The 27,627-nt window shown below is 47.8% G+C and overlaps 1 protein-coding gene across 4 annotated transcripts in view; it reads left to right on the forward strand.

The window, feature by feature from the left end:
* The window catches only part of NR4A2 (nuclear receptor subfamily 4 group A member 2), a 15,426-nt gene extending 5,699 nt beyond the window's left edge, over positions 1-9,727 (forward strand). For 3 of the 4 annotated variants that reach the window (XM_042471802.1, XM_042471793.1, XM_042471786.1), the window contains 5 exons: positions 1,377-1,506; positions 2,754-2,917; positions 4,339-4,541; positions 4,815-4,993; positions 8,150-9,727. In XM_042471802.1, coding sequence (XP_042327736.1) covers positions 1,377-1,506; positions 2,754-2,917; positions 4,339-4,541; positions 4,815-4,993; positions 8,150-8,406 — 933 coding nt within the window. In that variant the 3' untranslated portion in view covers positions 8,407-9,727. The remainder of the gene's footprint in view (positions 1-1,376; positions 1,507-2,753; positions 2,918-4,338; positions 4,542-4,814; positions 4,994-8,149) is intronic. The other variant, XM_042471810.1, reaches the window with a different exon arrangement.
* The last annotated feature ends 17,900 nt before the right edge of the window (positions 9,728-27,627 follow it).

A 27,627-nucleotide genomic window follows, 5' to 3' on the forward strand; every position in this document is an offset into this window, starting at 1 on the left:
TTCACACACACACACACACACACACACACACACACACACACACACACACACACACGCTTTGGAAAGAAAGTCCAAGCCCAGCTCTTTACTCGGGGAGACAGGTCAAGGTGTGTGTGTGTGTGTGTGAGAACGACGGAGAGGCTGGCCCCTTTAGGAGATCGTCTCTATCAAAGTGAAGGAAGAGAAATCCTACCCTCCTCCTCCTCCTCCTCCTCCTCCAAGACTAGTTGTGGGGCCGCAATATAAACCGTGCGAGGTGGACGAGGATGGTAAAAAAAATCGGGGGGGGGGGGGAGAAAGGTCCAAATTCTCTCCCCTCATACATCCCCACCAAGAGTCACCTTAAGTTTTTGCCCCAACTCTCCCCCTTTAACTTCTTGTTTTTTGGGGGGGGTCTCAAACTCTGAACGGCTTTCCTGGGACTGTTCTTGTTTCCCGACGGGGAAGTCACAGAGGCAGGGAAGGCGGTGGGAAGGGATTGCTCATAGCTGCTGGGTCATCTGGTCCCCAGAGGTATGGTATGTGTGTGTGTGTGTGGGGGGGGACACACGATGCCCCTTTACCCTCCGAAGAAAAGTGCAGCGTCCCCTGGAGAGAGAGGGGGGGGGAGCCGGCGGGCCCTATTTTGCATGCGTGCGGTCTCTCTCTCCTTTTGCCTCCGGATTGAAATTGGTTAGGACAGAGAACCGTGTCTAAGCTAACCAAGTGGAACAGAATTCCCTATGGTCAAATTAAGTGATCTCTTTATTTCCCTCTCCCCCCCCCCCCGCCCCCCCCTCCTGATTGAATAATCTTATCCTTGGAAAGAGAGACGGTCTCCCAGGGATGTAAATAAGATGAATGCCCACGGATTTGTATTTACGGAGCGTCTCCTCCTCGGCTCCCGCGCTTGGCAGGGCAAACCCTGGGCAGCCCCCCCCCCCCCGAGGAAGAAAAAGGCGGCCTCCCCCGTAGTCCCTTGCACTGGAGGCCTTGGAAAAGGGGGGAAGGGAGGGAGGGAGGAAGAAAAAAGGAAGGAAGGAAGTAAAGAAGGAGATAGAGAAGGAAGGAAAGAAAGAAAGAAGGAGATAAGGAAGGAAAGAAGGGGATAGAGAAGGAAAGAAAGAATGAGGGAAGGAAGGTAAGGTAAGAAGGAGATAGAGAAAGAAGGTAAGGTAAGAAGGAAATAGAAGGAAGGAAGGAAAGAGATAAGGAAGGAAGGTAAGGTGAGAAGGAGATAGAGAAGGAAGGAAGGAAGGAAGGAAGGAAGGAACCAGAGGAAAAGGGACTTAGGAAGCAATGCCAGGCGGTGTGGAGGGAATGGGCCCTAGGTGGCCCTCTGGGGACCTTTCCCTTTTCTTTTTCCTTTTCCTTCACTTCTCCTCTTGTCTCCGCAGCGCACCGTCCAGAAAAACGCCAAGTACGTTTGCCTGGCGAACAAAAATTGTCCCGTGGACAAACGCCGTCGGAACCGGTGCCAATACTGCCGCTTCCAGAAGTGCCTGGCCGTCGGCATGGTCAAAGAAGGTAGAGGCTGCCGGTGGGTCGGGCGGGCGGAGAGAGTAGCCAGCTTTCCCCCTTTTCCCACCCACCCCAAAAAGAAGAAAGCAAGGCAAAGAAAGCACGACTCCCACGACCTCGAAAACTCGCTCCCCACTTGTGGCTTTGGCTGCATCCGCACTGCAGAAAGAATCCAGGTTGACGACGCTTTAACGGCCCAATGGCTCAGTGTTGTGGGAATCTAGGAACTGTTTCTTGCCGCCCCAGAGCTCTCTGCTAGAGAAGGTCTCACAAAATTACCATGGGCAGGATTCAATAGTAGTACTGAGGCACGGCAGTGAAAGCGGTGTCAACCGGGGTTGTTATTTCTGCAGTGCGGATGCGGCCTTTGCCGGGTGGGGGCCACGCTGAACTCAGGGCGGTTGACTTCAGAGTAGGCCCAGGAGAGAAAGGGAGACAGGAGCGCCCGCTGGGATCCCAGGGGCCCCCAAAGAGACCCCAGGCCCACCTCCAAGGCGCAGGAGGGGATTTGTTCATGTGTCTTCAAGGCCTTTTCGATTTATGACCATGCTAAGGCGAACCACCACTGGGTTTTCTTGGCAAGATTTGTTCAGAAGAGGCTTGCCATTGCCTTCTCCTGAGGCTGAGAGCAGGACCCAGCTGAGATTCTTGGTCTCCAGAGATTGTTAATACAGTACCACTCTGGCTCGGCTGAGACTGGAAGGTGGAATGGGGAGGAAGGGGTTCCAGGGCTGCGGGAGCAAAGGGAGCCCCCTGGAGAGCGAGGAAGGACGCCCCCAAGGATTTGCTTCTGCCCCGCCGACGCGGGGGCTTCGATCCAGAGCGACACTGGGGTCAGCAGCCACCCTCGGCTCCCAGGCTTTCCCTTCAGAGTCAAGGGGTGCCAGTCCCACAGAGGGAGGCCAGGGGCCCTGGGGGGGGGCTCCAAACAAATCCTTTTTTTAAAGGGGAGAAAGAACTCAAAACGCTGAGAATGTGGGAATAGGTACTTGGGGACTAAGATTCTCAGCATCCCCCCAATGGCTAGTGGCTATGCTGTCTAGAGGTTTGAGGAGCTGTTAAAATAAACAACTCAACACACACACCGCTCCTCACTTTTCCAAGTTCTCTCCAGAGTAAACTCAGGAAGAGGGGTTTCTTTCTTTTTTCTTTCTTTCTCTCCCTCTCTTTCTTGTTTTTTGTTGTTCGGCCTGGCGACATTTAACCCCCCTTCTTCTTTTCTTCTTCTTCCGTTTCTCCTTCTTGTTGCTCAGTGGTGCGCACCGACAGTTTAAAAGGCCGGAGGGGTCGCCTGCCTTCGAAACCGAAGAGCCCCCAGGAGCCCTCCCCGCCGTCGCCCCCGGTGAGTCTGATCAGTGCCCTGGTGAGAGCTCATGTCGACTCCAACCCGGCTATGACCAGCCTGGACTACTCCAGGGTAAGCTGGAGACCCTCTTCGTCCCCTCCTCCCTCGCGGGGGGGCATTCTACTGGGGACAAAGCAGGCCGCTAGGCCCGAGCCAGGTCAGGTCGCCCCTCCATACAACCCACCCGAGGCAAGAGAGAGGGGGGGAGGAAAGGCCACTTTCGGGGCTCCCTAGAGAAGCCACGGAGACATAGCCCACTTCCCAGGGAAGTCCAGCTTATGGGGGATGTGTGGGGGAGAGAGAAGGGAGTGGGAGTCTCCCAGCAGATCTAGGCTGCCCTCCTAATCAAGGGCCCTCTTTGAAGCACCAACACTTTTAGTAAACCAGCATTTGTTGTTGTATGCCTTCAAAGTGACTTAAGGGGTCTTCTTGGCAAGATTAGTCGAGACGTTTGCAGGGCCACCCTCTGAGGCTGAGAGGGTGTAACTTGCCCAAGTGGGTTGATGACGTGGCCGAGCCGGGATTGGAACCCTGGTCCCCAAAGTCCGGGTCTAACGCCCAAACCACTCTCAAACCGCTCTTTCTGTGTCTCTTTCTCTCTCATGGGGATCTTGCAACACCTTTGAGACTAACTAAAAGAAATAGAAACCCACCAGTGGATTTTTGTTGGTATTTGTTAAATGGCCAACACAGCTCCTCCTGCATGGTTTCTGCAAAAGAAAGAACTGAGTAGCCAACTTCTTTCACAAAAGTGTTTCGGATCCCTTTGCTCACGGATTTTCTAGACTGACCCAATTCTCTGTCAGAGGGTTACTCTTTTAAGTCGGGTTTTCTTACTTCCCCCAGTTTTTTTGGGGGAAGGGAGAGAAGTCCTTTCAAGGCTTAGAAGCGATTGCAAGGTTGAAGTTTATGAAGCGTTTCTGAGGGGAGGAAGATGCGCATCCTCCTCTCTTTCTGTGGGATGCAAATTATTTTAGGGTCCATTTTATTCTGTTCCGACATGTATAAGTAGAACAGCGACCGCCATTTGGAGAGTGAATTTACCTTTCTATGCGTGCTTTTCGGTTTTTCTTTGAGAATGTCCTCTGTGGTTCTTGAAGGTCCTCCATTTGGCGGTGCCTTGCCCTCCTTTGCCGCAGGGAACTCTGGCCACCCAGAGATTTTGGAGATGCCTCGCTGGGGGCCTATTTGGAAGTAGCCCGGTCTAGCTTTGCAGCAGCCCTCCTTCCCCCCCTTGAAAGGAATTGCATGGAAGTCGGAAGAGCAGCTCCCCTCCTTCCTGGTCCGAGGGAGGTTGAATTGTTAGGAAAACCTGGCTCCCCTCCTGGCGGTGGGCTTAGCAATTTCACGGGCGATCGGTTTTAGAGAACCTCATTAAGTGGCCGGGGTCTCTCTCTCTCTCTCTCTCTCTCTCTCTTTCTTTCTCTGCCACTTTCCCCTTCCTTCCTTTTTTCTTCCCTCCCTCCCTTCGCCCCATCCCTCCTTCCTCCCAGTTCCAGGCCAACCCGGACTTCCAGCTGAGCGGCGACGACACCCAGCACATCCAGCAGTTCTACGACCTCTTGACGGGATCCATGGAGATCATCCGGGGCTGGGCCGAGAAGATCCCAGGCTTCACCGACCTCCCCAAGCAGGACCAGGACCTCCTCTTTGAATCCGCCTTCCTGGAGCTCTTCGTCCTGCGGCTGGCCTACAGGTGGGACCCTGGGGCCAGGCTTGGAGGGGGCGGCTGGGCCAGGGGACACCCCCACCCCCACCCCCAGCCCTTCAAGGTCCGCTGAGCCGCCTTTTATTAACTCCCCGGTAATTAGGTACCTCTGAAGCCTGCCGTTTATTGCTCGGGGAATAATTAGTTGTTTGCCTTTCTCTCCATCTCTCTCTCTCTCTTTCCTCACTCCTTTTCATGCCCCTCTCTTTTCATTGTTTCTTTTTCTCTTTCTTCTTTGCCCCTCCTCCATTCTCTGGACAGGTCCAACCCGGTGGAAGGCAAGCTGATCTTCTGCAATGGGGTGGTCCTTCACCGGCTCCAGTGCGTCCGGGGCTTCGGCGAATGGATCGACTCCATCGTGGAGTTCTCCTCCAACCTCCAGAACATGAACGTGGACATCTCCGCCTTCTCCTGCATCGCAGCCCTGGCCATGGTGACAGGTGAGCATCCTAGAAGGGACGGATGCGTTTCCTTTGTTATTGTTGTGTGCCTCCAAGGCATTACTATTATTTTGGACTTATGGAGACCCTAAGGTGAACCTATCATAGGTTTCCTTGGCAAGATTTGTTCAGAGGGGGTTTGCCATTCCCACCTCTGAGGTTGGGAGAGTGTGACTTGCCTAAGGCCACCCTTTGGGTTTTTGTGCTCAAGACAGGAATCAAACCCTGATCTCCAGAGTCATAGTCCAAAGGTGACCTCCAGAGTTGTAGCCCAACACTGATTTCTGGAGTTGTAGTCTAACACTCTAACCAATACCCCACACTGGCTCTCTGGGTTTTCTTTACTCTGGATTAAATAACCCAATTGCCTATCTGCTACAGTGAATGCAGATTAGACACCCCCCCCCCCCCACACACACACACACGCCACTTCAATTAGAGAATACACAACTTTTGCTGCATCCAGGCTCTCCTCCTCCACTTTTCATATTCACCTTTGCCAAAGGAGATTAGATTTCCCATTTAGGCCAGGAGCCTGCACTTTGAAAACCCTCTGTTTCAAATTCTCGGTGGCCACACAGATGCCACCCTCATTTCACACTGGCATTTCAGGAGGACTGCAGATTAGAACTGACCCTCCCTTCCCCCGTGAATGTTGGCCTTTTACTCTGGATTAAGCTAAAGTGTTTATTTGGCCCATCCTACCCTTTGACTCCTTAAGGTAAATTAGAATCCTGTCATCACATTCCAATTGGGCTTGAATTAATTCAGGATAACTACCCTGTCATAACCCTAACCCTCTCCTGCACTCACAGTGGCTGACAGGGAACACAGCAGCGCAAACCACATTCAGGCACAGGCCGGGATCTATTGGCAAGTCCCTAATACAGAAGATTCGTGGAATCAGTGGGGTGTTCACTCGCTATCTGAGGATTGATTCAGTGGAGCTATTCTAGCTGAAACCAACCAATAGTCCAGAGGTCTAGGCGCACCTCGTGTGTGTGTGTGTGTGTGTGTGTGTGTGTGTGTGTGTATTCCATGTTTGATCTACTCTGCTACACAGTCAACCCTATCTTACTTAAATAGGACTTAGCTGGGCACTGCCATGCAGATGGGCAAGCCTAAGACAATAGTTTACACTCTGACACAAGTCTTTGTTGTTAAGTGCTCCCAAGTTAGTTTTTTGTGGGTTTTTCAGGCTATGTGGCCATGTTCTATAAGAGTTTATATAATAACCTCTTATATAACATGGCCACATAGCCCGAAAAACTCACAAGTTAGTTTAAACTATACATGTGAGACTTTGGAGTCAGCCTTCAAAAACCCTGCCCAGCTCTTGCAAACTCAGGGCTGTGGCTTCCTTCATTGAGTCCAGCCACCTCTAATATAGTTTTTCTCTCTTCCTCCTGCCTTCCAAGTCTACCCGGTGGCAGCAAGTAAATTGCCCTTGAGTTCAGCTAGACTGACTCTTAGGGCCATTCAAGTGAATGCGTACATTTATCTTGCTATTTTTGTTTGTTGCTGTTGTGTCTCTTCTAGTCATTTGGGATTTATGGCGACCCTAAGGCAGACCTGTCACATGGTTTTCTTGGCGAGATTTGTTCAGAGAGAGGGTTTGCCTTTACTTCCCTCTGAAACTGGGAATGTATGACTTGCCCAAGATCTCTCAGTTACTTTGGGAATTTTAACCCTGCTCTACAGAGTTGTAGTCCAGCACACACCACTACACCATGTTGTCACTCTTATAAGCGATCTTGTAGCAAGAGTATCATGGCTATGTCTTTGAATTCTCACTTATTTATATCTATTTATATCCCACTTTTCTCCCATTTGAAACCCAGAGCAGGATCCAGCACTGGGTTAAGACTCGCAGAGGCACCAACAACCTATGTCAAATCTTAGGAGACCTGTGGTGTTTTTTTAAAAAGTACATTTAAACAGATTTTAATCTAACCTGAGATTCTCAAGTGCAGAATTAGAGACACAGCACTACTGGTCTGGCGTATCAGCATGCAAAGGGATCTTGCAGCACCTTTGAGACTAAATGAGTGAAAAAAACAGTATCATTCAAAATCCACAAAACTGTGATACCTTTCTTGGAACGACCAAAATGCACATTATACACGTTGCACTTTGGCTGTCCCGATAAAGGAATCACTGTTGTGTGGATTTCAACTGATACTGTACTTTGCTATATGGCTAACAGGGCTGTGAGCTAAAGAAGTTGGAGTATGAGCTTTCCTAGGCTTGGTCTCCTTTCTCTGGTGCATATCTGAGTCTGGGAAAGCTTCTGCTACCATTTCTTTGGTATGGTTAGTTCCAAAAGTGTTACAAGATCCCTTTTTATTCTCTGGTGCACTTTCCTTAGAGCTTAGATAGGGAGAGGATGACCGGTTTAAAGCACTGGAAGTACCAAGGCTGAGAAAAGGAGGTGACATTTTGGTGGGTTGAGGTCTCCCCCTGAAATGTCTGGAGTGAGTGTGTGTCCCTTCTTCCCTTCCCCTTCTCTTTCTCCTTCTTTTCCTTTTCTGTTTCCCTTTCTGTTTCCATTCCTCCCTCCCTCCCTTCCTTCCTACCTGTCTCTTTCCCTTCTCCTTCTGCTCCTTCTTTCCTTCCCCCTTCCATTTCCCCCTCCCTTCTTTCTTCCTTTCCCTTCCTTTCCTTCCCCTTCCTTCCTCTTTCACTTGTCTGTCCTTTCTATCTCCCTCCTTTTCCCTCCTTTTCCCTTCCTTTCTTTCTCCTTCTCCTTTGCCTTTTCCATCCCTTTCTCCTTCCTTCCTTCTCCTTTCTCTTTCTGTTTTCCTTCCTTCTTTCCTGTCTATTTCCGTTCTCCTTCTGCTTCCTCCCTTTCCTCTTCCCTTTTTCTTCTTTTCCCTTTCTCCTTCTCCTTCCCCTTCTCCCTGCCTCCTCCTCCCCTCCCCTCCCTTTCTTTCCCTTCTCCTTCCTCCTGTTCCTTCCTTCCTTCCTTCCTTCCTTCCTTCCTTCCTTCCTCCCTTTCCCTTTCCCTTTCCCTTTCCCTTTTCCCTTTCCCTTTCCCTTTCCCTTTCCCTTTCCCTTTCCCTTTCCCTTTCCCTTTCCCTCCCTTCCCCTTCCTTCTCTCCCTCTTCGGGTGTCTCATGCCGGCGCCCTCTTTCTCCTTCTCCTCTTTTGCCGCAGAGAGGCACGGCCTGAAGGAGCCCAAGCGGGTGGAGGAGCTCCAGACCAAGATCGTCAATTGCCTCAAGGACCACGTGACGTTCAACAACGGGGGCCTGAACCGGCCCAATTACTTGTCCAAACTCCTGGGCAAACTCCCGGAACTGCGCACCCTCTGCACGCAAGGCCTCCAGCGCATCTTCTACCTGAAGCTGGAGGACTTGGTCCCGCCGCCAGCAATAATCGACAAGCTCTTCTTGGACACTTTGCCTTTTTAGAGAAAGAGAGAGAGAAAGCAGAGAGAGAGAGAGAGAGAGAGGGGAAAGGAGAAAAAGAAAGGGAGAGAGAGACTCTGCGGCTGTGCTTTCAAATAAGTGAAGGACTTCCAAAGCCTCCAAAGGGGGAGAGGAAGCGAAGCCAGAGGCCCGTAAAGAAAGCGAAAGCACTCCTGGCCAGTTAGGAGCACCTTTGGGTGCCCCTTCCTCCAAACTGTGGTTGGCTTCTCCTGCACAACAGGGACTGGGCCCTTTTGGGGGACACTGGGGGCCCTCCTGGGTTCCTTGGACTCTACACACATGGTACCCACGCTTTTTTATTCTTAATAATAATAATATTATTATCGCCTAGACAGAAAAACAGACAAACAATAACCCTTCACTCGCCCCCCCCCCCAAACAAAAAACTTCAGAGTTTATTGCTGATCGATGATGCTGATGATGGTAAACAAGGACTTTGGAGACCGAAAGCTGAGCCAGGCTCAGTCTTGGCGGACTGCTGAAGGCAAGAGCTTTTAAGGTGAACCGTCGCTCCTTTTCCTCCCCCGGCCCCGGTTTATTAAGGACTTTAAAGCCTTTTCTGCTTCTGTAAAAGAAAGTTGTAATATAAAGACTCCAGAAGAGTTGAGGGTGGGGGGATTGGGAGGGCGAGGGGGGCGGCATGGATCGACGGAAGGCAAAGGATTGTACATTTCTCAGACGCCAGGTTGGGTTTTTTTCTTCCTTAGACGAACACACGAAAACTATTCTGTGCCTATTTATGAATATATTTAAACCGATTCTAATTTCTTTTTTTATAAAGAGATTGTGCGACAGAGAGAGAGAAAGAGAGAGGGAAAGAAAGGGAAAAAATATCAGGAAAGGAGATCAACGAGGTCTGAACCAGAGCCCTCCTCCCCCCACAAAAAAAGTTGTCCCGGTTCCAAACCGGTTCCAGAGAAAGCGCGACGATCCCGTTATAGGCCCTAGCTCTTTCAGCGAAAGGGCCTATATTCTATAAATAGTTATTTCAGACACTATGTAGTCTGCTAGGTTTTATAAAAGATTGGTAGTACTCTGAGAAGCCTCGGACGTTTTTCTCCATTGTAAAATAGGTGGGCGCACACACACACACACACACACATCTGTTGACAACACGCGAAGACGAACCCCCCAAAAAACAACAACAGCAGCAGCAATCCCCCACATACTCCTCCCATCGGAAATCTTTCGCAAAAGGGACCCCGTTCCCGTGTTTGTAAACACCCCTCCGTCCGGCAATTCCTTGTTTGTAAGTGTCGTCTGTATTGTTGATGCTGATTAAAAGGAAACCAGTTGACGATCATTTTGTTGTTCTGATCTGAAGCGAAGCCGACTCTTGCATGCGCCAGCTTTTCGGACCTGTATTCCAGAGTGTTTCTCTCATGTATAGAACTCCCTGGAAATTATTGAGCACTTTGCATTTCTTTCTTTCTTTCTTTCTTTCTTTCTTTCTTATTCTTTCTTTTTTTAAATCTGGGTTAAAAAAAATTGTCCTTTTTTGGTGGGGGGAAGGGAAGGGAATGTCTAAAAAATGTCAGTTAATATATCATTTTGCGTTTCAGTAAGTTTTTTTTAATTAAATGCCATATTCTGTAGTAGATATATATCTATATCTATTTTTTTCTTTGTATATTTCCAGTATGGCATATTCTTAAGCCTCACCGCCCCTTTCCTTCCCCCCAAAATAAACCCTTTTGGTGTATATGAGATCGGAGGCGCGAACCTTTTCCCCTCGAAAACCTCTTCCTTGGAGATTGAGAGAGAGAGAGAGAGAGAGAGAGAGAGAGAGAGAGAGTTTAATGTTTACAGCAAATAAATCCATGTGAACGAACGGAATCCCGTCTTTTTCTGTCCGGCCCAAGAGCCTCAAAGACAGGCAGGGAGGATGACGCCTCTGGGGATGATGGTTGCTAGAGTATCAAGGAGTGAGTATCAAGTGGCCAGAGAAAAGGGGGCACTTCGGGAAACCGGGCTGGCGAAAGATATTTATATGCCCTGCTTTTCAAGGGAAAAACAGAACACTTTTGGGGGGAGGGATGTATAGATATTTGCATGGCCTGCTTTTCAAGTGGAAAATAGATCTTTTTTTTAGGGGGCTGTATAGATATATTGACATGTTCTGCCTTTCAAGAGAAAATAGATCACTTGAGGGGGCTGTATAGATATTTACATGCTCTGCATTTCAAGGGAAAACAGATCACTTTGGGAGGGCGGAATGTATAGATATCTACATGCCATGCTTTTCAAGTGAAAAAAAAATCACTTTTGGGGAGGGAGAAAATGTATAGATATTTACACACTCTACTTTTCAAGTTCAAAATAAATCACTTTGGGGGAGGGCTGTATAGATATTATATGTCCTGCTTTTCGAGTGAAAAATAGATTACTTTTTTTGGGGGGGGGGTGTGTATAGATATTTCATGCCCTGCTTTCCAAGAGAAAATAGATAACTTTTTTTGTGGGGGATGTTTTGCTATCTGAACATGTTCTTCCTTTCAAGGGAAAATAGATCTCTTGAGGGGTTTGGAAATGTAGAGGTCTTTCCATGCCGGGCTTTTCAAGGGAAAGCCGATGTCTTTGTGGGTGTAGCTCAGGGGTCTCCGCGTGTCGGTGTCCGTCGGTTCGTGTGGAGGGGGAATCGTGTTAGTCCTCTTAGAGTATGCCTTGCGGCTCGGGCTGTGAGTGCCCTTCGCTGAGATTTGAAGCTAAAGAGGAAAAGCTAAATCTGAAGCTGAAGAGGTTTTCTTCGGGAGCAAGCCATCAATTCCTGGACTCTGGCAGTTCAGGCAAGGCATTCATTTGCCTTTGTGGACGAAAACCCTCATTGCCTCCAAATCAGGATTACCCGCCAAATTGATATAGGATCGGGCTTTGGATCTAATTGAAACCATGGGGTCTCCCTCTCGGATTAGTTTTCAGGATCGTGACTGAGTGAGAAAAGAGAGGGGGGGGGAGAAATTGTGCCGATTGCTTCCCATTGTTTCTGAGGGAAGGTAGGAAAAGGTAGGAAAGGGTAAAAAAGACTGGCACTTTTTCTTTGCAAGGCGAATCCGTGGAGTTGCTTAGATTTGGGGTACAAGTTTCTCCTCGAGACGAATAAAACCTTGGCTGAGGTTGTTAAAGGAGGGGGAAGACGAGATACGCCTCCTTCAAAGAAAGGCTAAAGCATTGTACTCAATAGTCACTGCGCATTCAAACCCATGTCCAAGCTGGATACAGCCCTTATAACTCTCTCCGTGGGTGCTTGTGTTTATGGACACACAACAGTAGGCACTGAAGAAGCGGCGGATAGAAAAAATATTATAAGAGAGGCTGGGCACAAAAACCTAAATGAAGGTTAGATAAACTTGGGGAGAGGACCCAACTTCCCTCAGGAGAGGATTGATGGGACTCCAGGAGTGTTTTCGCCAAGCAAGTGGGGGCCTCCCTTTTCTCCTTCAGGTTCCAAATGGATATAATTTGGGGGTTTCTTTTTCTTTTTGTTGTCTTTGTCGTGTCAAGTGCTCTGCAGAGAAAGGGGGAAAGGGGCTTTTCTCTCCCCTTTTGGAGGGAAACAATCAGAGACCGAAATCGCATCATTATTTCCACGCGGCAGACATTAATCCCGAATCTGTGTGCTCCCTGGAGAGCGAGTGGGGATCCATGGATCCCGGCTTTAGAAAGATGCCAAGGGACCTGGCAGCACTTTGAGAGTTAATTGAAAGGGAAAGTTAGGAGCCTGAGCTTTTCTCTAGGCTTGAGCCGACTTCCCTCAAGTGCATCTTTGAGATTCAGCACTACAAATAACAACAACACAACAAACAATAATAATAAACATGCCGAGGGATCTTGTAGCCCCTTTGAGAGTAAGCGAGAGAGAAAGAAAGAGAAGCTGGGAGCATGAGCTTTCCCAGATTAAGTCCCTTCCTCAGAGAAAGCAAAGGGATAAACCAACTGAGCACTAATAATAATAATAATAATAATAATAATAATATAATAATAGCCAAAGGATATTGCAGCCCCTTTGAAACTAAGTGAAAGAGAGAACCCGGGAGCCTGACTTTCCTAGACTTGAGTCCACTTCCTCAGGAGAAAGTAAGGGTACCAAAGCAAGTCAACACTAAATAATAATAATAATAATAATAATAATAATAATAATAATAATAATAAGCCAAGGGATCTTGTAGCCTCGTGAGACTAATGAAAGAAAGAAAGTGGGAGCCTGGAGTGGAGCTTCCTTCCCAGTTGCACTTTGAGACCATCTGAAAGAGAGAAATTAGTCGCCGAGCTTTTGTAGACTGGAACCTCTTTAGAGGCTTTGCTCGAGGCAGGCGAGGGGTTTGGGGGGTTCTTTCGCCTCAACTCTCCCCAGAAGGCATCGCAGTGAGCGGGTTATGCCTGGGAATCTAGATCGGGGCCAGGTTGTGCCTCCCGACGTTCCTATTTTTGCGCTCCGCTCCCTGGCGCTTTGGGTTTTCTCTCTTCTTCCCTCGATGGGGCCATGAGACCTCGAAGCTCTCTGCCCCTGGGATGGCTCTATGGGTGTTGCTGTGTGCCTTCAAGTCATTTCCGACTTATGGCGACCCAAGACAACCCTATCATGGGGTTTCTTGGCGAGTTTCTTCAGAGGGGGGGTTACCATTGCCATCCCTGAGACGGAAAGTGTGACTTGCCCAAAGTCACCCAGTGGCTTTCCATGGCTGAGCTGGATTCGAACTCTGGTCTCCCAGTGTCCTAGTCCAACGTTCAGACCACTAACACCATGCGGGCCCCTATGGTTAGATCTACTCGAGGGTAATTGAGGCAAGCGCAGAGGTCGCCTGAAGGCAGAACACGTGTCTTTCGGGGAAGGCGGAAATCGATCCAGTGGAAAACGAGCAGCCCCCAGCTCTAGAGAGAATCCCTTAGGGAAAAAACTGCTAGAATTATTTCGTCCTGACCTCAAAAGGACTTTAATAAAAGGAACCTTAAAAAAACCGCATAGTTTTTTTTTTAAATGTGTGAGCAGCCTGGGTCCCAACCGGAGAAAGGCGGCATACAAATGAACAAAAGAAGAGTAAATAAATAAATGATTAGGGAAAAGCAGCTGGACTCCCCAACTCTGAGAAAAGGCAGCATCCAGGGGTCCAATGGAGCTCGCCTAAAACTTGCAGGGCTTGGATTTGCAGGGCTTCCCAGGTGAAGAAGGGTCGGGTGTGTTTGTTGTGTGGATTTGTATTACAACCTCCACACCCCTCTCCTCCCTCAGCCCCACCGAAAGCAGCGGTATCGGCGGGAAACTCGGGAAAGGCGGGAAATTGCTCAAGAAACCTTGGGGGGGGTTGCTTAATGCGAATAGTTGCTCCGCTTTAACAGGTGAAAGCTGTGAAGTCTGGGTTCATTTCTCTCCTCTTAAAACACAGGGGTTTTGTCTGCTCGTCGGGGAGGGGGAAAGGACAGTCGTGGCAGCTATTCCGGATTAACTAAATCGGATCGCAAAAGCCTAGAAAGCGCGCCTTTGAAGGGTGTGTGTGTGATTCCGTGGTACTAGAGTCTTTAAAAAAAAACAGCAGCAACTACCATAGGAAGCATGCCCTGTTAAAGAGCTTCCTGAGCCCCCGAGAAGGCATTTCGCAGAGAGGAAGAAAAAGGGTTGCAAGCTTGGGAAGGCGGCGGCCAGAGCAAGAGCAAGAGCGGGCGAAGGGAGAGCAGGGAGCGGAGGCGCCCTCCCGAAGCCGGAGCCCACTTTGGGGAAAGAGAGGAAGAGATGGCGGGGAGAGGAAGGGGGCAGCAGGACCCGGGCCTGCCCCCCTGTCGCCTCCCTTTGCCTCAGCTCCGCTGAAGGGAAGGGGCGCCACGGCGACGAGGGGAGAGGCTCGGGGGGGGGTCGCAAGGGAGGGAGAATGGGGGAAGAAGGAAGAAGAGAAGGAGGGCAGGGAGAAGGAATGGATGGCTGGAAGGGAGGGAGGGAGGGTGGGAGGAAGGCTGGGGGAAGGAAGGGATGGAAGGAGAGGGATGAATGAGGAAGGGAAGGAGTAGGGAGAATGAGTGGAAAAGGGAGAAAGGAGGGGAAAAAAGAAGGAAAGAGGAAGGAAGGGGAGAGGGAGAGGCGAGGTAGTAGGAGGGGGAGGGGAGGATTGGATTGAGGGGGGAGGTTGCGAGGAGGGGGATAGGGAGCGTGATCGGGGGTCGAGTCGAGATGCATGGCAGGCGTTATCCCCTGCCGGCGGGTTCTCCGGGCGCCTGGTCTTCGCGCCCGCGCGAAAGCAGGGGGGGGGGCAAGGGGAGGGTTTTCTGCTGTAGCGGATGAAGACAGAAATAGAAGGCAACCCGACTGCCCCAGCGATGCCCCCCAGCCACCCCCTTGCCCCCCCACCCGGCGGAGGCAGGCCCCGGGGGGTTTCCAAGGATCCCAACCCGCTCCTTTGGCCCCTCCCAATCGGCCTTGTACATTCATCCCCCGGATCTCTGCTGGGACGGTTTCCTTTTGGTGTTTTCTTCTTTATTTGGAGTCTGGGCTCCGGCGCGAAGAAGCCAACCTCCCCCTCCCCAAACATACACACTGAACGGTGTCTCGTGGGAACCCCACCCGAGTTCCGCGGTGTCTCCCTCCCGCGTTTCCTCCTCCCGCCGAGGAAAGAAGTCGGAGCATCTGCCCCAGACAACCTCCTCGCCCTTGCTCCTAGTCCTTGACGAACGAAAACGACATCGTGGCGTCTAACAACCACATCTCTCCTTTCTTAAAAAAAAAAACCCTCAATGCGGTGCTCTTCTTCCCCTCATCTGAACTGGATTTTTATCATCTAACCCATTGTGGTCTCCCTTCCCGCTCCAATTTCGTCATGCACTGACGGCCCGTCCTCCTAGTCCCCCTTTCTGCTAAACTCACCAAGAGGGGTGGATCTTACTACTACTCTACTTTTTACTACTGAGCACCGGGCCAATTCAATTGGGTTTTTTCCTAATTTTTATGCTGTTCTTCTTGTGTTGCGATTGCTGGTGCGACTTGCAACAGCTGCCATCTTGTGCTTTTGTTGTTGCTGGTTGCCTTCAGGTCGTTTCGGACCTAGGGCACCCTGTTTGGGGGCCTGGCAAGACCTACAAACTATTTCCTCCGTGCCTTCAAGTGATTTCCAACTTTTCCCCACAATCGGTGAACCTATCATGGGGTTTTCTTGGCCAGGTTTGTTCCGAGGGGGTTCGCCATCGCCATTCCCTGAGGCTGAGAGAGTGCGATTTGGCCAGAGCATGGGTTTCATGGCGAGCCGGGATCGAACTCTGGTCTCCAAAACCGTAGTCCAACACTCCAACACTAGGTCACACTGGCCCGGAACATACGGGGATGTGCTGAGGCCGTCTAAAAGGATCTGGCCACAGTGGACCATCAAAAGGCTCAAGGTAGTTGATCCTCCTCAGACAACCAGGCGCACTCACTACTAAGCACTAAGGTCCAAAAACACAGCATAAACAATCCAGTTTGGGACGCTTTAAGGCCCGGGCTCAATGCTGGGAATCCCGGGACTGTAATGTGTGAACATTGAGCCTCCCTGTCAGAGAGCTCTGGGGTCACAGAAAGCTACAGTTCCCAGGATTTCCAAGCACTGCCCAGGGCAGTTAAAGCGGTCTCAAGATGGATTGTTTCTGCAGTGTGTTTTGGACCTAAGAAAATATATGAGGGCAGCGGTTGTGGTTAAGCCCTGCCAGACACAGAAAGAAAGGGCAGGGCAAGTCCCAAACGTTCATCCTCCAGATATTTCGAACTGCAATTCCCAGGAGCCCCAGCCAGCTTGGCCAACAGTCAGGAATCTGGGAGCTGAATTCCCAAACTCTGGAGGACGAAAGTTTGGGCACGGCGGGTGGGTTGTCCACCTGCAACACAACCTCTATCCTCCTTTTTTGTTTCTTGGGACTAAGCCACACTGAACGCACAGAGGGCACTTCTTTCTCCTAAACAACCCACACGGGGCTTGTTAGACTTTTTTAAGGATAAAATTCAGATTAAGGGGTACACTAATCCTTGGGTTTTCCCCGCTGAGGAAAGGACTAGTCTTTCTTTCTTTCTTTCTTTCTTTCTTTCACCGAGGGACCGGAGGGAGCGAGCATCTCTGCTGAGAGAGACCCCCCCCCAATTCAGCTCTACCACCAGGACCAAAGCATCCTGGTTCAGGGGATCTCTGCATCTACTCTATAGAAACATGCACTTTGACACCCCTGGATGCTGGGGTGTGTAGTTTTGCAAATCTTTAGAGCCAGCGTGGTATACTGGTCTGAGCACGGACTATGATCTGGGAGACAAGGGGTTTCAGCCCCTGCGCCATGGAGACCATGGGCGACCTTGGGCAAGTCGCACTCCTCGCCTCCGAAGATGTCAATGGTAACCACCTCTGAAGAAGTGCAAAAAACCCCATGATAGGTTCCCGCTTAGGTCGCCATGTCGGAAATGTTGGAGGACACAAAACAGCAACAATGAGCTCTTAGCCTTTTCTGCCAAAGAATGCTGATGTCTTTCCAAACTACAAATCCGCGATTCTGTAGGAGGAACGTGGCATACATTAGTGTCAAACTGCTTCACATCCCCACACACCCCGACCCGCCCTGTGTCTCTGCTACATTTTCTTCCAGGCCATTCTTGAAAGAAGGCCATCTCCTTTTCGCAAATTTGAACTCAAGGCCCAGCTGAAGGACCCGCGTGGCTGAAAGGACGCGTGAGTCCCTTTCGGCCCCGTCTGGATGCTGCCAGGAGATTTGTGTTAGAAAGCGTAGGGCCTGATCCCCTCCACCCCACAAGTTCAAGGGGAGCAATTTGAGGAGGGGCTCCTATCTCTCCCCTTGGATCACTGCAGGTCCTGCCACAAAGGAGGACGAATCATCGCAAAAAGGAGGGCGTTTAAGAGGCATTACAAAATAAACGCTTAAAAAACAATATAATATAAACTCGAGTTTCTTAGTCGTGGAGGACGTTTGAAATTCCTCTTAGCAGTAATGAGGGACGGTCCAGGAAAGGAGAACAGCTGGCACCATGGAGGAAATCGTCCTCATCGATTCTCTCTTGCTGCTGTGCTGTATGCGCATCCGACTTAAGGGCGACCCTATCGCTGGCTTGTCTTGGCAAGACTTGCTCAGAAGAGGTTTGTCCTTGCCTTCCTCTGAAGCGGAGAGAGTGTAACTTTCCCAAGGTCAACCCAGTGGGTTTTCCTTTGAGGTCCCCTGGACGTCCCAGAAGAAGCGGGGGGGGGGGGGAATCGCCCGCCAGACTGCACTCCATCCTGAGGACTAAGAGGGCGCTCACTGAGGATGCACGCACCTCGCACTGTAGAAAATCGATGGGATGGAATGCTTAAATGTATGGTTGGAAGAGACCGTGACGCCAAGACCTACTACAGATGCATCTACAAAAACATCACAAATCAGGATTCTGAGGTGGAGCCATGCAGTTACATGGTCACAGAATCAAGTGGAAGAGACCCAGGACCACCATCCAACCTTTGCCATGCAGGAACACAGAACAAAGCCTAGAAGAGGGCCTCCAGCCCTGTTTAAAGACCTCTAAGGAAGAGACTCACTACACTCCGAGGAGTTTGTTCCACTGTCGAACAGCCCTTAGTGTCAGGAAGTTCCTCCTAATGTTGAAGTGGAACTCTTTTCCTGTCCTTGCATCCATGTTCCAGGTCCTAGTCCTGGAGCAGCAGAAAACAAGCTTGCTCCCCTCAATATGACATCCCTGCAAATTTTTAAACAGAGCTATGATATACCTCACCTCTAACCTTTTCCTTTCTCCAGCGTAAACAGGCATATTTCTCCAGTGGTAGATGCACTTGTTTTTAGAATCGGAGTATCAGGACGGTTTGCAGGCTGGAATCCGAATCTGATACGCTTGAGCCAAAGCCGAACCAGGGAAAGCTGGACCTGCGCTTGGAGGGGCAGAAGGAGGGGCTCCCTTGAGATTGAGGCTTGGGGGTCAGCTCCAGAAAGGACCGCTTCTCTCACCTCAGCTCCCATGGCATTAATTATATATTATTATTATTATTATTATTATATTAATAAAATGGTCTTTGTGAACCGCTTGGGACCCTTCTTGGGAGAAAGGTGGCATAGAAATGAAATGAATAAAGTGATTTGACTTTAACAAAAGCAAAACTGCAGCTCAGACGCTTGTTGGCAGGTAGTATTTTAGAGCCCGACCCAAGGAGAATTGTTAAGTGCCTCCGACTTATGAGGATTTTCTGAGAGCTACCCTAAACAAGGCATCAGCAGGGTGGTAAATACTTGGATGGGAGACCGCCAACGATCACCTGGTGTGGATAGGCTATGCATTTCCGAGGAAGGAGCTGGCAAAACCACCCTCATAGATCCTTGCCTAGAAGAAAACCCTGTGAAAACCATAGGGTCGCCTTGAATCGAGAGTGACTTGTTCAAGGCACACTTGTGGACACACATTTTCTTCTCTTTTGTACCTGGTTTCCTCCGAGGCTGAAAGGCAAAGCCACTGGCGGAAGGCCCCGAGGAGGGATCGAACCCTGGGCTCCTGTTAGAGTCCAACAAGAGTAAGCTGCGCCCGCACGGCAAAATAATCCACTTTGACACCGCTTTGACTGCCATGCTCAACGTTATGGAATTCAAGCGACTGTAGCTTTGTGAGAGGGGTGTGCACCACAAACTACACTTCCCAGAGTCCATCGCATTAAGCCATGGCAGTTAAATGGTGTCAAACTGGACTATTCTGCAGCGCGGATGCAGCTAGAGCCATTACTTGAAGGAGACCTGTTAGTCGCCGCAATACCATAAGCCCCTGGATGCCAAGAGTGGAACCCTCCCTTTAGAAGTGCCACTTCTTAGACAACAGATGCCCGGCGTCCTCCTTTTTAAAGGACCGTCCTCTATTTCACCCTTCTGTCCAGGAGGCATTCCAAAAGGTCTTCCATTCTGAGCAGGACTAAGAGCACGGGTTTGCATTTATAGGAGTGGATAGTTTTTAGTCTTTATTTATTTGGTCATGTCCTCCATTCTGCAGTGCCTTGTCCTCCTTTGGGGTTAAGACACCTGCTATAAGTATGCCAAGAGATCTTGCAACCCTTGGAAACTCACTGAAGAGGGAGAAGTTGGTTCATGAACTTCCTTAGACTTGAGCTCGTGCTACTAGGTTCTTCTAGGTCCAAAACACACGGCAAAATAATCCAGTTTGAGGCCGCTTTAACTGCCCTGGCTCAATGATAGGGAATCTGGGAAATGTAGTTTTGTGAGACATCTAGCCTTCACTTTTAGAGTCTCTGGTGCCACACTAAAGTCCATTCCCAGGATTCCCTAGCCCCGAGCCAGGGCAGTTAAAGCGGTCTCAAACTGGAATTTCTGCAGTGTGTTTTGGGGATCTAAGATTTTCTTCTCTGTTTTCTTCATTTTGTCTAGATGGCCAGGCTGAGTATGCATAGGGGTCTTGTTGCACCTTTGAGACTAAAAGTGAAAGAAAGAAACTGGTAGCGAGAGCATTCCTATCCTAGACTGAGTCTACTTCCTCGATGCAGAGAGAGAGAGAGAGAGAGAGAGATGCTCTGGCTACCACCTTCTTTATTTTAGTGAGTCTCAAAGGTGCTACAAGTTCCCTTTGCCTACTGGTTTCCAGACTAACAGGGCTAGTATTTCAATTCCTTATCCAGGTACACACAAAGCCAAACCCTCATATATATGAAAGTTGGCGAGTTTCATCCCTCCAGAGGAGGATCCCGAGCCACAGATGGGGCGTCAGTTCCAATGAAAGGGAAAGCCAGACTCACTTTCAATTGAAGTAGATCAGAGGAGTTGTTTTGTTTTAGACTACCTCTTGGTTTAGTCATCTTTTTTATTCAGCTTTATTTCATCTTTTCCCACAGGAAGCAGACACGTCAGAGTTTCCTGCCCAAATTTTTATAGAGAGCAGGGTTTCAAATCCTGGCTGATCCATAAAACCCACCGGGTGACCTGGGGCAATAAGTCACACTCTCTCGGCCTCAGGGGAAGGCAATGGCAAACCTCTTCTGTGCAAAGCTTGCCAAGAAAACCCCACCATAGGTTCACCTTAGGGTTGCCATCAGTTGGAAAGGACTTGAAGCACACAACAACTCTACAGACATACATACACAACCTACCGCAACGAGGGATCAAGGAGCCCCTTCCCGGAGTAGCCCGTTTTGTCGTTTACAAAGACTGGACAAGAAAAAAAAGATAGGAATTAGAGGAGCAGGTTGAGGGAGATGGCAGCATGACAGGCAGGTCTTCCCCACTGCAGAAATACACAGTTGGACACGCTTTAACTGTCATGCGCCATCCTGTGGAATCCTGGGATTTGTAGTTTGGTGAGATTTAGTTTGGTCTGTCAGAGAGCTCTGGTGCCTCACCAAAGGATTCTGTAGGATAGAACATGGCGGTTAAAGCAGTGTGGTGGGAAGGAAAATCCAGCCAGGTAAAGGTGTGCCAGTTGGAATATTAGCACAGTGGCTAGATCTATGTTTCCTTCCTTGAGAAGGGGGTGTCTTCTAACAGGAACATTGATGTGTCTCTCTCTGGTCCTTTGGTCAGTGTTGCTTGTGAGGGGCCCTTCCCATAGCCCTCTCTTTTCTGGGGGTCAATAAAGTTTATTGCCTTTTGTTCTCTGTCCTTTCCTCTCCCTCTCTGCTCTCTCCAAGCAGAAACCAGGTAAGATGCTTTTTCTTCTTACTTACACACGGGAGTTTCAGCTCTAGGGACTCTTCTCCCAATTATATTTGTCTCTACTGATTAGTTATTTTTGTTGAACCTAGATATAGCAATACTCTAAATTTCTTTTTTTTATCTATCAGTGTTTCCTGTTCATTTACCAGAAGCTCAGATCTAGGTGTTTCTACCAAATACCTGTGGAGTACATGCTTATTGCTATTGGTGCTGCTGCTGCTAAACTTTCTTATCCACAAATGACCAAAAACTCATCACCTCTAACATCCAGGTGTCCTCCTTTTCCAGCACCTGTCTTCCATTTCTGCCTTCTGTCCAGGAGGAATTCCAAAAATGCCTTCCATTTTGAGCAGGACGAAGAAGCATGGAATCCCATTTAGAGGAATGTTTTGAGCTTTGTACTCAAAACATTTTTACTTGCTAATTAGCTTACTTGCTGTCCACCGCTATGATCTTTGGAATAGCGGTATATAAATAAAACAAATTATTAATTATTAATTATTATTAATTTGTATTTAGTGGCTCCCTCCATATTTCTCCAACGTCCTTCATTTTGGGGTGCCTTGTCCTCCTGCAGTTCCCAGGATTACGTAGCACTGAGCCAGGGGAATTAAATTGGTGTCAAACCGGATTATTTCTGCAGTGTGGATGCAGCAGAGGGCTCTCATTCCCAGTCGAGGCTTTGCAGCTGTAACGACGCCTGGCAGTGGCTTCCAAACTTTGGTCCTCTGGGTTTTGGGACTTCAGTTTCCAGAAGCCTCAGCTAGCATGGCTAACATTAAGGAATCCTGGGAGCTGAAGTCCAAAACAGTTGGAAGAGCAAAGTTTCGGGACCACTGCATGAAGACAAACGCTGCTACCCGAACAAACCTTTCCCAGGGCTAATCGCAAACTTACAGATTTCCCATAGTCTCAAAACAGGCTAAAAACACAGCGAAATAACCAGCACCTTGTGCTGTGACTATGATTTGACATTTGACAAAGCCCTAGCTGGAAAATCAGTATGCAAAGGGATCCATTAGCACCTTTGAGACTAACTGAAAGAGAAAAGTTGGCAGCATGAGCTTTCCTAGACTTGAGCCTCCTTCCTCAGATGCACGTTTGGAGTGGAGAATCCAGAAACAGACCTAACTTCAGTTGATATCCTTACACACAGCCATCTTAGATAGGCCTGTCTGAGGAAGGAGGTTCAAGCAGGGTAACCAGAGGTCCTCCTTTTCCAGGACCTTTCCCACATTTCAACCTTCTGTCCAGAAGGAATTCCACAATACTGTATCCTCCATTTTGAGCATGATAAAGAAGTATGCATTTATATTCCTATCAGTATTTCAATCTTTTATTTTGGGACATCTTCTATTTTTTGAATATCCTCCATTTTGTGGTGCCTGGCTCTCCTTTGTGGGGAGGATCTCTGGTCACACTAGGTTCAGGTCTAGGAACTTCATCTTTTAATTTAGTCTCAAAGAGCCTACAAGATTCCTTGGCATATTATTATTATTATTATTATTATTATTATTGCTGAGTTGCTTTGATACCTGTGCTTTCTCCTGAGGAAAGAGGCTCAAGCCTAGGAAAACCCATACTCTCAGTTTCTCGCTTTCATTTCGAAAGGAGTGTCATAATCACAAAAAGTCAATATGAGTTTCTCAAAAACAAGTCATGCCAGACTAATCTGCTCTGAGTTTTGCCTTTATTTTTGTTAAAATTACCAGTGTGGTAGATGAAGGGAATGCTGTAGACATAGCATATCTTGACTTCAGTAAAGCCTTTGACAAGGACCCCCATGACATTCTTGCAAACAGGCTAGTAAAATGTGGGATTGACAATGCAACTGTTAAATGGATTAGCAATTGGTTGACCTGTGGAACTCAACAATGGCTCCTCTTCATCCTGGAGAGAAGTGACCAGTGGGGTGCCATTGGGCCCAGTGCTATTCAACATCTTTATCAATGACTTGGATAAAAGACTAGAGGGCATGATTATCAAATCTGCAGATGACACGAGATTAAGAATAATAGCTAATACACCAGAAGAGAGGATCAAAATCCAAAATGACCTTAATGGATTAGAAAACTGGGCCAAAACAAAAGGAACTTCATCAGGGAGAAATATAAGGTACTGCAATTAGGCAGAAAAAAATGAAATGCATAGATATAGGATGGGGGACACCTGGCTTAACAAGACTATGTGTGAAAGGGATCTAGGAGTCTTAGTAGCCCACAAGTTGAACATGAGCCAACAGTGTGATGCAGCAGCTAAAAAGGCCAATGCATCAATAGAAGTATAGTGTCTAGGTAATAGTACCACTTTATTCTGTTTTGGTCAGGCCTCACTTGGAACATTGTGTCCATTTCTGGGCACCACAATTCAAAAAGGATGTTGACAAGCTGGAGAATGTCCAGAGGAGGGTGACTAAAATTGTGAAGGGTCTGGAAACCATGCCCTATGAGGAGAGACTTGGGGAGCTAGGTATGTTTAGCCTGGAGAAGAGACAGTTAAGAGGTGATATGATAAACCTGTTTAAGTATTTGAAGATGGAGCAAGCTTGTTTATTGCTGCTCCAGAGAATAGGACACAGAATAATGGATGCAAGTTACAAGAAAAGAGATTCCATCTAAACATTAGGAAGAACTTCCTGACAGTAAGGGCTATTCGACAGTAGAACAGACTCTCTCGGAGAGTGGTGGAATCTCCTTCTTTGGAGGTTTTTAAACAGAGGCTGGATGGGGTGCTCTGATTGTGAGTTTCTGCATGGCAGGGGGTTGGACTGGATGGCCCTTGGGGGTCTCTTCCAACACTATAATTCTATGATTCTAGGTGGCTGAAGAAGGGACCCAGGGAAGCCTCTCAGATGGAGAACAGCCTTCAGCAATCCCTGTTGCAGAGTAGCTTCAGCCAGCTGTCCCTGTTGAAGAGCTTGATCCACCTTGCCCTGTTGAAGTGCAGCCTTACCTGGCAGGACAAAGACAGCACTCACCTGCAGCTGAAGAGGCAGAGGATACAGCTGGGGTCCCAAGGCCAGATGGTGGGAGAAACAAATAGAGCAAAGATGCTCAGCCAGGGAGTGGGCAAAGCAACAACAGGGGGGCTCTGATAAGGACCAGCTGGTGTCAGCTCATTTCAGAGCTGAGTTCGCCAAAGGCTAGAACTCCTCTGTTTCCTGGCAAGCATTCCTGGCCTCAAACACCTGTTTCCAGACTCCTGCAATACAGACCTTAGACTTCCTGGCTTCTTCCACCCTTGAAATGTGTTGACCTTGATTCTTGTTGCCTCCCTTGGTGTGGACTGCTTGACTAATGCCTTTCTCCTGACTATTCCAATGGGCAAGGATGCTATCTACTGCCTCTGCCTGCACTCTCAGTTGATGGTTCCCTCCCAGTCAGCCTGGGCAGGTGTTTGCTGAATCAGGACACTGGGTGATTTTGGGCAAGTCACACTCTCTTAGCTTCAGAGGACAGCAATGGCACATCCTCTCTGAAGAAATCTGAATAGATTTTTTCCTAGTCTGTCTGAAGAAATGTATTGTGCAGTGGGCATGTGTCTGGGCTCTGAAATCACTGGGAAAGGATTTCTCTTGATCCTGCCACCTTTGCAGGCACATGGGGTGGTGGCACATAAGAGGATTTTCTCAGCAGTTGCTCTCTATCCTTTCTGAACTCACTTAAAAAAATCTGGCAGGCATTTGGGAACGCTCTTAAAGTGAGGACTTTTAATGGACTTGCAGTATATGGGTTTTTATTTATTTTAAATGTTTGAGATTAAGATATTTTGATACTATAGTTTAATTGCAATTTAACAATGCTTATCTGGTAATTACTTAATTAAAAATCTGTATTTTTATTTGTATCTGTTTTAATTTTGTAAGCTGCCTTCTGTTTCTGGGGAAAAGCTAGATAGAAATGAAATGACATTAAGTTGTAGATGACTCAGTGCTATCTCAGAAGCTCTCAAAGGCATGTAGTTTTATGATGAATCTACTACCAGCAGTGTTTGGCCATGAGAACACTAAGAGCAGAGCCTGGCAAGTTACTTTTAAGAAGCATAAATATGGTGATTTTGAAGCCCATGGTAGGACAAGGGCCTGTCTACAGACTTTGGTTTACCCGTAGGAATGTTTTTTCCTTGGTCAATCCAATGGAAGGACTGAAAGCCTTGTATTTGTGAGTGTTGTGTATATCTGCCTGATTGCGCAAATCAATATATAGTGCTGTTATGAGTCTGAGTGGGTCTTATGTAGAAAACTAAAAGGTTTCTCTAAGTTTTATCTTCTTTTTCTGTCCTCCCTCAGATAAATACCTAGCCCCCCCCCTTTCCAGGTATAGTCTGCCCTCTACATTTGCAGCTTAGACAGTTGCAAATTTGATTATTCATGGATTTGATTAATATGTTCTCCCTAGGAAACTTTAGGTCATCCAGCATGACTCTGTGGTCAACATCTGTGAGAAGATGTGCTTGAGGACCTAGAGATTCCTAGACAAATCACTTCTCTGGGCATCAGTAGGTCCTGCAGCACAATTCTGTGGTCAGCTTAGAGCAGATTTTAACCATAGGGGTGCACTGGAGGGCCTAAAGAATCCTAGAGACGATTCTCAGGATAAGAAAAGTGTTTATTTCCAGTTTTTCCACTTTCACAGGGGTCCTACACCCTCAAACTCAGTGAATGTGGGCCCCCACTATTTATTGTAACTGTGGACTATATTATTCTGGAACAACAGGTCTGTGTATGTTTGGATTCCAATATATTCAACTGCCATTCTTACAAGGAATACTTACAACCTCCTAAGGCCCTATTGTTGGCAGAGAAGTTTTTGCAGGATGCTGTGGATGGTTCGCTACTGAAGTATCCTGCAAACCTCATGCAGAAAGGGGAAGAGTTGTGCATTCTCTTGCAGCAGTTTTCAAGCAGTGTTCTATTTCATATGGAAGGAGAAGAAGGCAATGATCATGGTGTTTATCTTGGTAGAACGCAAAAGTGCTTCTATGTGTGACTTCATGAAGAGAAGAGTTCACAAAGGACATGACGCAATGTCCAGGGTTGGTGCTTTAATAACCATAGATGAGACATGGGCCTCACTTCATTTTGGTTATAATCTTCATTTTCTTTATGAACTTGAATGTATAAAATCAGACATCTCTATTAGAGCTTGAGAAAATTACTATTTTGAGATGGTTTCTCTCATAATCACCCAGCCAGGATAGACAGTGGCTCATTTTGTGCTGCTTTGGACATGAGATTTAAGATTTCTTTGTTTGAGGAACTGCATAATCTTAAAATGAGCTTTGTATATGATAGGTGTGGCCACACAAGAAAGCCAAAAACTCTGACATGCACACCCAACCAAGTTGTTGCTGTTGTGTGCCTGAGGCAGAGACAGTATACTTTGCCCAAGGTCACTTGGTGTGATTCCATGGCTGAGGCAGGATTTGAACCCTAGTCTTCCAGACTCCTAGGCCAATATTTAAAGCACATAATTCATGCTGGCTCCTCACTCATCCATAGTTACCCTGAATGATAGATGCTGCAGAACCTTAGGTATTCTGAGGATTCACACATAGCAAGTAAGGAACAGGACTGCTTGTGATGTCTAGCGGCCTTTTTCAGGCTGAAGAGTGTCCAAAGGGATCCTGTAGCATCTTTGAAACTAACTGAGAGAGAGAGGAATTTGTAGCAGAAGCTTTTGTAGACTGGTTTTAAAAAGATGAATGGGTTTTGGGATTATTACAGGAGCTCTGAAATACAAGTGAGAGCTTTCTAATTCAATGCCCTTTTGCTCATGCTGTGGCAACAAATCTGGGTGAGTGACTGAGGGCTTGTTCGGTCAGAGTGACGTCCAGAGCTAGCTTTCAGAATGGACATGTATATCATAATAAATCTGTTTATCTCTTTCAGAAATGACATTTTTCATTGTATGCTTTAAACTGCAACATGCTAAGAGGCCCCTCGTTCTTTATTTCATTTACTCTATTACTTGCTGATGACAAGTGTGCTCAGTTATAATTAAGTCATCCAGTCCTCATTGGGATTTCAGGTATCTGATCCAGAACAATTTTTCCATTGTTCTTGTCAGCTGTGGAAATCCCCATAATGGCGATAGGCATAGAAGCAGGCTTTATAACCGCAACCCCACTCCTGCTATGACTTATTTTAATATATGAGACAGCGTTGCAAAATCTGCACGTACCAATGTGTTAGCTCTAACTAACCTTTGCAGCAAGTTGTGGTGTGGTGTGAGATGATGGTATTCCAGAAGGTTTTGACAGGTTTGACATTTTATGTATGGTATGCTTCTCTAGTTTTTGACTTTCTTCTCCCACCCCTTTTTCTAAATAAAAGGTGACTGTTGCCAGGCTGGTGCAGAGGTTTATAGATACCAGAAGTTGCATTTCAGAAAAAAGGATTGAAATATACTTTTCCCAACAGTGTGTGTGTGTGTGTGTATTAGACAGGTAATGAAGGTATCTCTTGTTGACTCAGTGCCATTGAGTCAGTGCCACTTTCTGCAATATTTATTCAGAGGCAAAATATTTTCTTTGAGTGCTAGGTCTTAAACCAGGGTTGATTTT

The sequence above is a fragment of the Sceloporus undulatus genome, chromosome 1 (assembly GCF_019175285.1).
Source record: "Sceloporus undulatus isolate JIND9_A2432 ecotype Alabama chromosome 1, SceUnd_v1.1, whole genome shotgun sequence".
Lineage (NCBI taxonomy): Eukaryota > Metazoa > Chordata > Lepidosauria > Squamata > Phrynosomatidae > Sceloporus > Sceloporus undulatus.